This window comes from Cervus canadensis, chromosome 1 (assembly GCF_019320065.1).
Source record: "Cervus canadensis isolate Bull #8, Minnesota chromosome 1, ASM1932006v1, whole genome shotgun sequence".
NCBI lineage: Eukaryota > Metazoa > Chordata > Mammalia > Artiodactyla > Cervidae > Cervus > Cervus canadensis.
In genome coordinates this window covers 22,292,544-22,307,480 of record NC_057386.1, presented here as the reverse complement: position 1 = coordinate 22,307,480, position 14,937 = coordinate 22,292,544, and the positions used below count along the sequence as shown (strand labels likewise).

Here is a 14,937-nt window from a genome sequence, read left to right as displayed (position 1 = left end):
CAAATCAACTCTGTAATTAACTATAATTTGGAGGCATCCTTTGGTATTTGAGACATTTATCCATGAGGAAATGCCCTAGTGATAATGCTCCCGTATTAACATTATTTACTCCACCTGTGTGGTCTCCTCGGCTTGTTTCCCCCCTCACTCTGATTTTCTGAGCTGGAAGGTGGGGAGGGCCAGGGAAGCCCCTCCCTGGAGCCTGCCTCCATCCTGACGCCTGGGCTCCCCCAGGGAGCTGTACATGAGCCCTGTCCTCTTAATTTTGCCTGGGATTAAAGGAGAGGGTGCAGCCGTGACTCCTAAGCCCCTCACCATTCTACTCTCTCCTGCCTGATGGGTGGCTTTCTGCTGAGCTTTTTTGCACTCTTAAGGGCCTCAATGTTCTCATCTCTGAAATGGGTAGAAGAAGGACCTGTTGGGGCCTTTACAGGATAATTACTGAAAAGCTAATGAAGGGACTGGGAATCCCCAGTCTAGAGATTTCTGGGGGTGTAGGGGGAGGAGCAGGACAAGAGTTCAGGGTGCAGACGCCCTGACTCACCCTGTGGGAGACGTGGTGGGGGAGGTGGCAGGCAAGCCCTGGGCTATTGGGATCTGTGCATATATAGGGGGTGCACAGCAGCTCCTGTCCCCAGTGCCGAGGGCACTGGGCAATGGTCAAGAATGGGATGTGGTCACATGAAAAGTCTCCAGGCTATTCTATGTGGGTCAGAATTCCTAGCTTAAGAGAGCTTTGGGAAACTGGTCTTAGCCTGTTTCATCTGCTTTCCCCTTCCTGATCTTCTGTCCCTCTCTCCTCCAGGACATGCTCCTGTTAGCCAGCATGCCTAAATACACAACCACTCTACCGTTCAGTTCATGTGGCTGGGGACCATGGGGGTCCACCTAAACCCACCTCTAGGCCCCTTCTCCTTTTGTAGGCTGTGTTCCCAGCCTCTTCACTCTCCTGGCATTCCAGGATGGCTGACCTCCTCATAAAAAGTTCTTGGCTGGGCTCTGCCTCTGGTCCTAGGTTAACTCTTGTCCATCCCAAGCTGCCCCACCCTATCCTAAGTCAGAGAGAATGTCTTCCCTTCCTATTTGACAATGAGAGATCCTAGATCCAAAACGTGAATTACATTGGACCCTCCTGGCAGTTCCGAGTTGAGGAGTAACTGAAAGGGGGACCAAAAAAAGGGAGAAGGAACAACGCTCCAGCAGAGAATGAGAGACCCACCTCAGCTGCCACAACAGCCAGGAACACTGCTGGGGAGCTCTTCGGGGAGGGACGACATGAAGGGGTGTGTGAATGTGTGTGTGTGTGTATGTGTGTGTGTGTGAGGTCTTAAAAGTGCCTTCTTTCTTTCCCATGTCCATAGAGGAAACAAAAGGAGGGGGATGGAATTGGAGAGCTCCTGCCATGCCAGATCTTTCCTCTGGCGATGCTCTCATTTCCTCCATCCTGGGAGAACCACTTTGTCCCTCTCCCATCACCTGTCCAACCTCTGGGGAGGGAAGGATGTCCAGCATCCCCCCAACACCCACCCCAGCTGCCTCTTCCAGCTGAAATCCTCTTTTCTTGGCAGACGTCAGAGACTCAGATCTCAGCCCCTCCACTCCCCCAGGACAGCTGGGGGCCACTGTTTCCTGGATTATCCTAAAAGCTTCCGAGGCCGTGAGGACTTGGCAGCATCCCTGCCCGAGTCTCTCACCTCCCCCTCTGGCTCTGACTGTTGCATCCTTTATAAAGCCTGACTCTTCCATCATCCCCACTTGCCCCTCACTGCTGCTGCCAACTCTGGGCTCCATGGACTGGTAAGAGGGGCTGTTTGCTATCCAGTTTAGGGAACAGGAGGACCAGGTCTTCACACCAAAGCTGGGATCATTGAGAAGGTTAAAAGGTTTGATTCTCTCTGAACTGGGGAGGGGAACATAACAGGGAGATCTTGGAGGGGTCTGCATGGGGAACAAAAGAGGATTCTTGGAGGTCTCTGGACTGGGCTGAGATCTGAGGGAAAAGTACAGTGGGGATTCACCAATTGATAGATGATGGAGGATTTCATTCTGAGAAAATAGAAGGGCCAATATAACAGACATGCAGGGCACACATTCAATCACATGGAAGTCCATACATGATAGCATATTTGCAAAAGTCGTAAGGGGGAAACAACCGTTTATGTCCTGTGAGGACCATCCTTTATGATGGAGGAGAGAGGACCAGCACCCCACATTCTAGCCCTAAAGATACACACAGGTGTGGTGAGTACACACACATTTTTAGACACACACACACATAGAGATGTACTAGCCTCAGTTGCGTTCATCTTTCAGACTGAGAATGAGTGTGATACGAGGGACCTTTGGGTTTATAATAGAATTAGTACACAAGTAGTGCTTTGGGAAGACCCCCAAAGAGGAAAAGAGAAGGAAATAGCAACCCACTCCAGTATTCTTGCCTGGAAAATCCCAGGGATGGATGGAGGAACCTGGTGGGCTACAGTCCAAGGGGTTGCAAAGAGTCGGATATGACCGAGCAACTAATGCTGAACACTAAGTGCTTGGTCCTGGGTAGGCTCTCAGTAAGTGTTAGTTCAGTGAATAAAGGATGAATGAAAGAATAACATTTGACTCCAGCTCTGGACTCTGTCCAGTTTCCCAGGAGCTTGGAGGTGGGGGGTGGGGGTGGGCAGGAGGGGATATGAGGAAGGTATTAGTGTCTGTGATCACCAGCTTGCTGAGTGCAACCTGGAGGTGGGGATTGGGAGTAGAGAAGAGCAAGCAGCTAGGAGACCAAGAATCAGGAGACTGGGGTTCTGGCCCCTGCTCTGCTTCTAACTTGTTGTGTGACTTTGAGCTACTTGCCTCCCCGTTCTGGAATTTAATTTCAAAGTGAGGGTTTGCACTGGACAATTTTTATGGGTGGAATAGCTTTGATATTCTCATAGTACAATCTCTACAGAGGGACACTTGAGGTTTGGAAAGGACCATAGCAAACCAATCCAAGATGGGACCAGTTTGTCCTATCTTAACATCAGGATCTTAATGGCTCTGTGCTGGGGAATATTTTAAGAATTTAGTCCTCTCCACCTTCAGGATCTAGGGGAGCCAGGCTTCCAGGACTATCACTACTGCTGAGGCTAGATTGAACAGGGGTAAGAATGTGTGCTTTAGAGCCTGACAGATCTGGAGTTGGTTTCCTTCTCTGTCTCTTAATAGCTCTGTAATCTTGGGCAGGTCATTTAACTTCAGCTTCCTCATCTGTACAATGGGGGGATAATAACAACTACTTTGCTGCATGCTCATGAGAATTAGAGATGTTTGTGCGAAGCATCCGGAACACAGTAGGTGCCCAATAAATAAATGCTGGTTATAATGAACATGGAGACCAACAAGGCTGCTCCAGCTACAAAGTGGATTGCTGACTATAAGTGAGGCATGAGAAGGAGAGGAGTGGCAAGACACTTTTGGCAAAATCTGTTTACCGCTTTAGGGGAATGAGAAATGGCCCAAGTCCTGGACAGATCGCAGTGGGCAGCGTGCTTCAACTTTGAAGTGAGATATCAAGGCAGTGGGCAGGGGCGATATTGGCAGTCATGTCAACATTAGACTATGAGCATCATTAAGTAAGGAAACATAGCAAGTGGGGAATTGAAAGGGCTGGAACCAAAGAAACAAAAGCAGAGGGGGATCTGGAAGAAAGAAATTATCCTGAGTCAGAGGCAGAAACCCAGGGAGGGCAGGAAGTGAGGAAGGCTGACTTTTCTGACTGCACTGTTGTTGAATTTCACAATGACAATGAGCTCCAGGCAGATGGAGGGTCTTTGCTTCTGGGAACCCCAAGAGGCTATGGGTCAGGACCAGTCGGGGTTAAAGGGGGGCAGGGTGAAAGCGTGGTGGGATGTCTACCATCCAGGGGCAGTATACCTTTCCATGTTCTTTCCAGGGAAAGATGGAAACAGGAAGACAAGACAAGCTGGTGCCTATACATAAATGAGAGAGGGGCTCGGGTTTCCCACTGAGAGTTAGATCTGTGCTCAGGCGTTAAACCAGAGGTCAGTGGGCTGCTGGGAGGACGAGGAGGAGGAGGAAGAGAATTCCTAGGGGTCGAATCAGACTTAACCCAGAAATTCGAGTAGCAGGCTCTTCGATGTGAGCCTGTAACTCCGTTCCAGATGTGGTTATGAACTCACGTGCAAATCCAAGTCAAGATTTGCAGGCTGAATGCATGGAAATAAAACCATGTGGACAGAAAGGGGGTGTCCATTTAGCCGTGGCCACAAAGACCCAGAGCCGTTCTTGAGACTCGACATCTCAGGGGCCCAAGAGTCAGAAAAGAAATCCCAATCAGAAAGTGTAATCCCTGACATCTGGGCGGCGCCTCTCGGCTTCCTAAGTGCCCGCCTGTCCTTTACCCCACAGGGCGGCTGCTCTAACCGCATTTCACTCATGAGGAAACTGAGGCTCAGAGCAACCTGATTCACCAGATCAGCGTAGCAAGTAGAGAGATAGAATTTAGGTCTGTCAACTTCCAGTCCAAAGATCTTTGTGAATATACCTTAGTCCAACAAACATTTGCTGGGAACCAACTTATTTAATAATTATAACACTATAAACGATAACTTCCCTTTACTACGAGCTTACCAGGGGCCCCATGGGTTAAATGCTTTAGGAACATCAATTTCTCTAAGCCCCAGGAAACCCTCCTGACTTGTACCCAGGTTGTCCAGATGAGGAAACTGGGTCTTACAAATGAGGGATTTGCACAGATGAATCAAACACTGATTCTGGATATGAGAATGTGTATGTTTGGTGGTGGAGAACCATACACAAAAAAGATCGATTTTCAAGTGCCTTGTGGACTCAGTTTGTCAGTTTAATAGTTGCACTTCCTATTCAGGACAGGTAAACCAACTGCGGTGGAACCGGGTCTCTATCTGTGAAAATGAATCAGCCTAAATTCCACTCAGGCTGTATGAAATAGATGTACAGACAAAAACGAAATTTAAAAAGCAGATGGCAGAGCACATAGGGAAAGCCAGCCGGGGCAACGAAAAAAATTAGGAAGTTGATCAGAATTCCCCTTGCAATAGAACAGTCACTCCAGGAGGTCGAAGCGGCAAGTACCGGGGAGGCACCCACTGGAAAGGGAGCCTCCTAGCCCGGCGCCCAGGCCAGGTTGGCGGGGAGGAGACGGGAACTCCCCGACTCATCCGCCCTGGTTATCTCAATCAACTCTGATCTGGAGAGAAGTTTGTAGGTGGGCGTCGCAAACGCCCTGAAACTTTGCAGAGGGCTGTACTGTGCATTTTTTTTTTTTCCCCTCAGAGGAATCCAAGACCTTTCCCCAAAGTTAGGAACCTTGGGTTTAGACATTCAGATGAGAATTGGGAAGGAGTGAGGCAAGGGGGTCGCGTAAATCTTTGCAGAAGTGTCCTTTCCCCAGGCTATCCCGGCGTCTAACCCATCTTTCACAGTCGGGTGCGCCAGAGGGCGACAGGGGCTGGGGGCAGGCTGAGAACCTTCGGGTCCGAGGGGAACGCGACTGTATTTGAGACGCGGACCTGGGAGGCGCTGGGGTTGCTGCCCAAGGGTAGATGGAGAGTGAGAGCTGAGGGGGCAGGTAGAGACCGGCCAGATGGGTGGGAAGAGGAGAGGAGCTGCTGCTAAGTCACGTCAGTCGTGTCCGACTCTGTGCGACCCCATAGACGGCAGCCCACCAGGCTCCCGTCCCTGGGATTCTCCAGGCAAGAATACTGGAGTGGGTTGCCATTTCCTTCTCCAAAGAGAAAAGAGAAGAGGAGGAGGTTACTCAAAAAAAGGTGAGTGGCCAGAGAGCCGGGAAGCAAGAGAGAGCGCAAAGAACCTGGAAAGTTGGTGGTGGTGGAGAGAAGCGGCTGGGGGAATGGTGAAGGAGGGCAGCGGCCAAGACCAACTTCTCACGGCCCAGGCCTGGGGTAGACCGGACACATACTCGGCGCTCAATCCTGTTTCTTTCTTTCTTCTCCGTTCTGGGGCAGCTCTGCCCAACAGGGGTGGGCGGGTGGGTGGAGGGCCGTCGAGGCAAACGGCGCCCTAGGGTGACTCGGTATCACCCTCAGGACCCGCCTCCTCCTCCATTCCCGCAGGGTCTGAGTCCCGCGTGCCCGCCAAACCGAGCCAGCTCGAGGGCAGTATTCCACTTGATGGGGCGGGCCCCAGAGCCCGGGAGACACCCCGCTCAGGCCCCTCGCCCCAGCAGTGGAGGGGCCAAGGAGGAGCAAGGGAGGGGGCGGAGTGCGACCTAGTTAGAGATCGGCCCCCCGCCGCCCGTCCGCCCTCCCGCCCTCTCCCCCGGGCCCGGCCAGGTCGGGCCGAGCCGGCAAGGGTTAAAGGCGGCCGCAGGTGAGGTGGGCGGGGCCGTGAATTCGGGGAAAAAGGAGCGCAGGGCAGAGGATGAAGGCAGAGAGCGCGGTGAGTCACGGGCGGAGCTGGCCTCGCTCGCTCGCTCGCCGGCTCCCGCCCGCCCTCCGCCCTCCCGCCGCCTCTCTCCGCCCCTCCTCCGCCGCCCGCCGCCGGGTCTGCTCGCTGCCCCCGCTAGCCCTCGGCTCTTGCCGCTCGCCGCTGGAGTGCCCGCTGGCGCGCGGGGTTCAAGAGCGCCCATCGGGAGCGCGTCAGCCTGCCGTGCCCCGGAGCCCGAGCGCACACTCGAGGTAGGAGCCCGCCCGGGTCGGGGCGGCAAGGGGCGCGCGCATTAGGGATCTCCTCGGAAAGACGTGCCCGGAACGCGCCGCAGCTTCCTCTGGCCTCGGGGGAGGTGGTCCTAAAGAATCTGAGGGGTTTAGAGCCCCGGCGGAGTGAAAACGGGGCGGAAGGGAGAGGCTGGAGACTGGGGAAACTGGAGCGACTGGGACAGCTGGAGGACTGGAAACTTGAGGACTGGAAGTACGGAAGTCCTAACCACCTGAGCTCCGGTGATGGGAGAGGCAGCCGGCGGAAGAGGGAAGAAGGGTGTCTCTCTACCCGCCTTCCCGCCTGGGGAGCCGCCAAGCCCGGGTACGCGCCCGGCTGTCTCCCTTACCGAGAGCTCGATAGCAGGCTAGTGCCTTCCAGGATTGGGCTCCCTGGCCTTGTGGCTGGAGAGGCCACTCTGGAGCCTGGATCGTTAGCTCGTCCCCCAACCCCCACTCCAACCCCTGGGGCAGTTCCCAGGCGCCAAAAGCTATTAGGGTCCCAGACCTCACTGCTCCCACCCAGCCCCTTCTGGGCTGCCCCGCCTGGGCCTGAGGCTCTGTTCCTGCCGTTTCACCCAGTTCCTTTCTTGTGGTGAGGCAGCAGAAGCTTGAGTAGGCGCCCTAGTGCCCTTCTTCCTCCCTCTCCCAGACAACCTAGACGACCTCCCTGGCCCCCCAGAAGCAGAAGATAGTAAGGTCATCCAAATACTGATTTGGGAGGGAAAAATCCCTGCTCTAAACCACTGCGTCTCCTCCCGCCACAATCAGCGAAGGCCCAGGCACCCGGACTCACACACTCCAGGCATCAGGGCAGGGCTCCCAGATCTTACTGAGAGGTGGTGAGATGAGGGGGACCTTCAAGTGACAGGTACGTGTTCCAGAAAGGGGCCCACTCTTTCTGGAGGGGGGTGGTTTTTAGGTTCCCAGTGGTTTAAGGAAAGAGAAATAGACCAGGAATGGAGAGACCTGGCTCACGGAGATACAAACTAGTTGATTGAATGAATAGATTGAATGTCTTTTTTCAAGTGACTTTTCCAATTATGGCTCAGTTTCCTCTTCTTTGAAATGAGGATTGAAAAATAAAATAAGAGGATTGGCCAGGAGCAGTGGTTCTCGACACTTGGTTGCATGTTAGAATCATGTGGAGAGCTCCTAAAAACGACCCAAGTCTAGAATGCACTCCCTGTATAATATCTCTGGGTAATTCTTCCTCTTAATTTCTGTGCGATTCTGGCTTTTCCTGTTGCTTCCCCCACTCTGTCCCTGAATCCCTTGCTGGTAAGCTCTTCTCTGGCTGACCCCTTCTCGGGGGCAGCAGACCCCTCCAAGCCTCATATCTGGGTCTCCCCTAGATTGGAGGAGGGCAGGGGTAGCAGCCAGAAGGCTGGCTGGGCACTGGTGTAGGTCAGGCCAGAGAGAGGGCTTAGCTTTCTCTGGTGGAGAGACGTCCTCTGAAAACTGGTACTGTAGCTGTACCCCAGGAAGGTGAAGTCCTGCTAAAGAGAAAGGGAATGGGGGCCAGGTATGGGAGTGGGTTTGGTGGGGCTGAGGCAATCCAGCCAGGCAGGGAGCTGCGGGGAGTGGTGTAGGGCGGAGAAATGCTCTTCTTCACTGAGCATGCCTCAGGGATGGAAAGAGGGCTCTTTTTCTAAAACCTCAGAACCTGCTTGGGTCTTTGGGAAGTCAGGTCACTTTAAGCTTTGGGTTAGAACACCTCCCTCTCCCCAGCTTAGTCCCGAGTTAAGGTGAGGACTTAAACTAGAGATGAGCCTAGATTCTGCATTCTGGAGGGCAGCAGATCTGCAGGGGGAGTTTGGGGGGAGGGAGATGGGAGCAATGCCAATGCCCCTCACACCCAGCTGGGCAGCTAGGATAGCTCTAGAACTGTAATCTAGGTAAATCTGACCTGTTCACCTGGGACCAGCCCAACTCCCAGGATGAGCTGGGTCCTATAGGAAGAATCACCTAGGAGAAGGTGAACTATCAGCGTCTGCCGCGGGTGGAGGGCCTCGCACCCTCACCCCTTCCTAGCACTCCTAGTCCACACCCAGAGGTGCCTTCTCCGCTTTTCACCTGGGGGTGGGAAAGGAGCACTTGGTCCAGGAGGGGATCGGGCTGGGAAGGAGAATGAGCCAGTTACTTCCCTCACTTTGTCTCTTCTTTGCTTCCTTTAGGTCCCACCTGAGGTGCCCTTGACTATCCCTGTCCCCCATCCCACCCCGGATCCCGGCAATGCTAACCGCCGTCTGCGGCTCTCTGGGCAGCCAGCACACGGACGCGCCTGCTGCCTCCCCGCCGCGCCTCGACCTGCAGCCTCTCCAAACATACCAGGGCCACACGAGCCCGGAGGCCGGGGACTACCCCTCCCCGCTGCAGCCTGGAGAGCTGCAGAGCCTCCCGCTGGGCCCCGAGGTGGACTTCTCACAGGGCTATGAGCTGCCGGGGGCCTCCTCTCGGGTAACCTGCGAGGACCTGGAAAACGACAGCCCCTTGGTCCCGGGACCCTTTTCCAAGCTCCTGCAGCCGGACATGTCACACCATTACGAATCGTGGTTCCGGCCGACACACCCAGGCACCGAGGATGGCTCGTGGTGGGACCTTCATCCGGGTACCAGCTGGATGGACCTCCCCCACGCTCAGAGCGCGCTGACCTCACCTGGCCACCCCGGGGCGCTTCAGGCTGGCTTGGGGGGCTACGTCGGAGACCACCAGCTCTGCGCCCCGCCGCCCCACCCACACCCGCACCACCTCCTCCCAGCCGCCGGAGGGCAGCACCTCCTGGGGCCTCCCGACGGGGCGAAGGCGTTGGAAGCGGCCGCCCCGGAGTCCCAGGGCCTGGATACCAGTCTGGACGGGGCGGCCCGGCCCAAAGGCTCCCGGCGGTCGGTGCCCCGCAGCTCAGGCCAGACCGTTTGCCGCTGTCCCAACTGCCTGGAGGCGGAGCGACTGGGGGCTCCATGCGGGCCCGATGGGGGCAAGAAGAAGCATTTGCACAATTGCCACATCCCAGGCTGTGGGAAAGCTTACGCCAAGACGTCACACCTGAAGGCGCACCTGCGCTGGCATAGCGGCGACCGTCCCTTCGTGTGCAACTGGCTCTTCTGCGGCAAGCGCTTCACGCGCTCTGACGAGCTGCAGCGCCATCTCCAGACCCACACCGGCACCAAGAAGTTCCCCTGCGCCGTCTGCAGCCGGGTCTTCATGCGCAGCGACCACCTGGCCAAACACATGAAAACCCACGAGGGCACCAAAGAGGAGGCAGCCGGGGCAGCGGCGGCAGAGGGCAAGGCTGGCGGAGTGGAGCCCCCCGGGGGCAAAGGCAAGCGCGAGGCTGAGGGCAGCGCGGCTCCCTCCAACTGAGCTCCTCCGTCCTGCCTCCCCGCTGGTCTTCCCTGGGGCCATCAGAAGAGAGCCCTCGGGCCTGATGCCCTGGTGGGGGGCGGCTTGAGTAAGAGGAGAAAGGGGTTATTTATTGAGAGGCAGGAAAAGTGGTGTGGGGGTCAGGGAACCGGGGCGCTAGGGGTTTCGCAGTCTCTGGAGCTGGACAGGACAGGCGCGTTTGACTGTTTTGACTGGGCAGGGAGGAGCCGTGCATGCCGGTCAGTTCTCCCCTTCCTCTCTGTTTCACTCATGGCCCTGGGCTGGGGGCTGGGGAGGGATACCCCTGTGGCGGCTGGAGGGCGGAGGGCACAGGTTGGAGGAGACGGCGTGTCCCGGGAGCAGAGGGGAATGGGGCCGCCCCGGGCGCTGGGGGTAGCTGTCTGGACACGTCCTTAGCGCCTGGGAACCGGGACATAAAAGGGCCTCCAGAGCCGCCCTGCGCCCCGGGTCCCTTTCATCCCCCTTAGATTGCTTTTACCCCAGGGTTTCCGGAGGGAGAGCTGAGATGGGGTATCAGAGGCTGGGGGTCCCCCTAAGGGAGGAGATTCTATCTGGCTAGGAGGGTTGTCGCCACAGAAGTAAACGCCTTTGATGTGCCTCCTTATTAAGCCTTCCAGACCCAGTCTGATGGAGCCATGAAGGAAGAGGGGAAGAGGGCCAGAATCCGCGACAGCTTCCAGCAAGACCAGTGGGGTGGAGGAGAGAGCTAGATGTGGGGGTTGAGCAAGGAAGTCTCTTCTAAAAAAACAGGAGAAAGGAATTTGGTCAGGAAGTGGAACTAAGCCTTTCCCTTTCTAACTCTGATTCAGACCTTAACTTTTGGTCTTTATAAAAATAAAATTCAGTAGCCCACTATGGTCTGTCACCCCGGGTAGGGCTTCAAGGCAGCCAGGAGCCCCTGCTCCAGAACTGATGTAGTTCCTCACCCTAGGTCCCTCGGCATTTGCCTTCCCCTTAGGGATAGAAGGAAGAGGGTTATCTTGGCTGCGTGGAGTTAGGTGGGAATGTCCACCTCCAACTGTTTGGCTCTGAGTGGAGAAGTCTGTCCCTACCTGGCCATCTTCTCTTCTCTGCTTCTTAGGGGAGAAGCTAAGCCCCACTATTTCTTTCGCTCGACCCTCCCCTTTCCCGATGCCTACCAGCCTCGCTCCTCCTGTAGAGTGTGTTAGGAGGCTCCCCTTCCAAATGAAGAGGTTCTCTCGTTGGAAGGGGTCTGCCTTCTGAGGTGATGTCCAGGAAACATCCCTGTTCCCTTCTTTAGATGCTAGAAATACATCCTGATGGTGATCCTGGAGTGGGGAATGTGGGGCAGGGGGAAGCCAGCAGAGGCTGAGCCAGGCACTTGGAAGGAAGCTGATGGGGGAAGGGTCTGGTGGGCCATAGGACGCTGGAGCTAGTGGGCTTTCCCAGGCTCCAGATAGAGGTTTTAAGGTTTCCCCTGACCTCCCTTTTCCCTGCCCTTCTTTCTCCACCCAGAGCCCTATGCAAGGGTTAGTTGTGTATTGATTTTTTAAGTTATAAGCAAAGGGTATTTTATTTAATATTAGGACATGTGTGTGCATGTTGTGTGTACCTATGTATGTGTGTATTTCTGTGTGTATGTGTGTTTCTCTACTGAGCCTGGGGTCTCCAGCCAGGGAGGCCCCGTCTTGTTCAACCCAGCCAAGGTCCTCTGGCCTAAGGCCCATAGCATCTTTTCCTTGGGGATGCTGGAGCCCAGTCCAAGGACTGGGTGCTTTTTGGGAAGTGGGGCTGAAATCTGGGGGGGAATATGTTTGTGTAGAAGAGAGCCCTTCTTATGAGGGATAGGGTGACTCTCCCTGAAGGACCCATGGGGTAGGTTCAGAAGTCACGTCCTGTCTTTATGCTCCCTCTGTCCCTACCTCCTGCTTATCTGAGCAGAGGTCCCTTTCCTTGTGGAGAGTGTTGGGGGCAGCAGAGAATGGGCAGTGCCTGCAGGTTGCCTGGCCCGGTGGACAAGGGGGAGGGAGAGAGGGTTCCGTGGGTGTGAGATGCCGTTTTCCTCCACCCATCGAAACCAGCCACCCCCTCCCTGTGCCACCAGGACAGTCTTTCCCAGTGACCATTCTCAGGGGAATTCCCTAGTGGGTGTTGGGGAGGGGGTGTGGATATTCCCCCCATGGAGGCCCTGAGCTCTAAGGTGTGCGGGTGAGGGCTTTGGATAGGTTTTCTTCTCCCCTCTTTTATAGCCCAAGGTTGCTTGGCTGTCTGCCCCCTTCTAGGCAGCCCCCTAGAGGAGAAATGTAGGATTTTTTTTTTTTTCCTTTAACTGCTGTGAACCCACTTTAGGGGGGTGGGGGGGAGGAGGAGGAAGAAGCGGCCTGTGTTTTTTATGCCATAATAAAGTCATCAACCACATCACTGCTTCATTTGTCTTCCAGCTCTGGCTTCCTTTTTGACTCAGGGTCCCTCAGCAGTGAGGACCAGGCTGGCTACAGGGTGGGGTGGACACTTCTCTTTGATCCCGCAGCCCTGGGCAGCCTCCCCTCCCTTTGTTTGGGGGCAGAGCTGAGCTGATAGCAGGGTCGGATCCTGCCCTGCCCCGAGGTTGTTGGTGCAGGAGGAGGGTGGGGTTCCCTCGGGGTTGATAGCTGGGCCAACTGTCCCTCCCTGTTCTTCACCTGTGGAGATGAAAAGATTCTAGATATTTCCTTCCTCTTCCACATGCAAGCCCCTTCTTTAGCCTCCCCCACCAAGAATGCTGGTTCCCTGCCTTCCCAGAGATGGCCAGCCTCTTGGCCCCCTCTCCCCACTCCTGTGGGGGTGTGCCTGTCAATCAGGCCTTCTGGTTGTGAGCGAGGTGGGGGTGACTGACAGCGATTTCTTCACTCAGGATGATCCCTATCAGGGACAAGGTGATGAAAGGCAGCCCAGATATCTGATGGGCTCCCACCCAGCTGGAAAGTATGAAGGAAAGGTTCCTACTGCAGCTCCCAGCTAGAGACCCGCCACAGTTACACAATCACGGTATGCGCAGAAGTACTTCAGTGGGTCCATGGGGCATCCCCAGATATGCGCGAACGCATACTTTTCCAGGCTGCTCAGTGCCTGGTGCAGTCAGTGCCTGACACATGTCACGGTAAAAGCCTCATGACTCCAAAGTCCCAAACCTAAGAAGGTTGATAGGGATCAGTTTTTGGCTCCAAGGGTGCAGAGTAGGTTACTATATTCTTCCATCTTCCCATCCTACATGATGGCCAAAATTATCTACCCTAGTGGGACTCCTATTCCTCTCCCTCTAACCCTACCGACTTTCTCAGAGCCAAGTCTGGTACCAGGTTGTTTGGGACAGTCTGATGTCCCAAAGTTTCTTAAATGGGGGCATCAGCATGATTTAGGGATTACAGTGGACAGCAGACTGGTGAGGGGGCCAAATGTTTATTTTCATATGCTGCTGGACTTAGATGCCTGGGTGGAGGCGCGTTCCTGTGACCTCAGGCCCACTCCACTCCCTGCTACTCTTCTTTTCGTCTTCCTGGTTCTGGGGACTCAGACCCCAGGAAACTGGAGAATCCTCTCCTCCTGCCCCCCATCGCTGCCCCCAGGGGACAGGAGGGCAGCTGCGGGGCCGGCTGGGCCTGTCTGGGCAGGGCTGGGGCCACCCCTCCTCCCCTGGCAGCTCCTCCCGCTGACCTGCATTCTTAGCGGGGGCCTTTGGTGGGGCTATGACGATTTGTCGCTCGCCCTGGCAGCAATGCTGCCTGGCTGCCCCCTCACCCCGCAGTGGGGCCCGGGACCACCTCTGACCCCTCAGTTCTGTTCCCCCCGGCAGGACAGTCCTAGAGGGGCTGAGAGCAAGTTTGGGAAATAGGAACATGGGTCTGATCCCTCTGGGCAACGTGTCTGAGCCACTCTCTTCTGTCCTGGGAAGTGGGAGTAGAAGCCCTCTAGGGTGGGTGAGTGGAGTCAGGACTGGGAAAGTGACAGGGGAACCAGCAGCCACGGCCCCAGGCCTCTCCTCCTGCCCGTTCCTGCCCCCCAGCGGGCACCTGGGGAAGTGCACGACATGAACTGGCTTTCCAGCCCAGCGAGGTGGGTATTCAGTGTTGATCACCACACAGCCTTGATGTTTGCTTCTGGAATGACGTCCGGTGGCAACCTCAAGACCCCACCCCCACCCTGTACATCACACCAGAAGCAGCCTTCACGTCCCATTAACCCTAGCGAGTCTGACTGCTCAGCATCTGAGCAGTGTGGGTTTGAAAAGAATCCCAGGAACCAAGTAGTCCAGTTGTTCCCACCTGGAAGAGGGCATATTAGAACCATCCGTGAAGTTTTTCCAGAAACCCCGATTCACGCCCCAGCATCCCACCAAATTATGTCCCTTGGGGGTGCAGCAGAGCAGCGCTTCTCAAACTTTACACCTGGGGGTCTTGTTAACATGCAGATTCCCATTTAGTAGGTTTGAGGTGGGGCCAGAGATTCTGCATTTTTAACAAGCTCCCAGATAATGCTGATGCTGGCAATCCTCAGACACTTTGAGAAGCAGAGTATTAAAGTATTGTGCTATGCAATGGGAGTTGTGTGGTTGAAATATAATCCCTCCTCACCATGATTCAGAACCACTGATCTAGTCCAATGCCTTCATTCGTTACTGGAGATACTGAGGCCCTTGAGGCAGGTAAAGTGGCCTGCCCGAAGAGGCCTGCGGTGCTATGTTATAGCAGGAAAAAGGAGCAGGATGAGATGCTGGTCTGCACAGTTCCAGGTAATGCTTTTCTCCCTCCAGCCCAGCTTCTAGGTCAACCTTCTGTTCAAGTGGCAGTCCCTTTTCTGAAAGTGACACCCATTTCCCTGGAAACAGCACCCTCTTGGGAACCAACCTTGTTTAGCTGGAGGCAAT

At 55.3% G+C, this 14,937-nt stretch overlaps 1 protein-coding gene across 2 annotated transcripts; it reads left to right on the top strand.

Moving 5' to 3' along the window:
• Positions 1-6,256: 6,256 nt before the first annotated feature.
• On the top strand, positions 6,257-12,452 carry SP6 (Sp6 transcription factor). Of its 2 annotated transcripts, none has more exons than XM_043470217.1 (2): positions 6,257-6,671; positions 8,867-12,452. In XM_043470217.1, exon 2 carries the CDS (start codon positions 8,925-8,927, stop codon positions 10,050-10,052), a length of 1,128 nt encoding a protein of 375 aa, XP_043326152.1. In that variant the 5' UTR covers positions 6,257-6,671; positions 8,867-8,924; the 3' UTR covers positions 10,053-12,452. The 2 variants fall into 2 exon arrangements, with proteins under 2 accessions (XP_043326152.1, XP_043326162.1); XM_043470227.1 differs by lacking the exon at positions 6,257-6,671 and adding an exon at positions 7,481-7,560.
• The last annotated feature ends 2,485 nt before the right edge of the window (positions 12,453-14,937 follow it).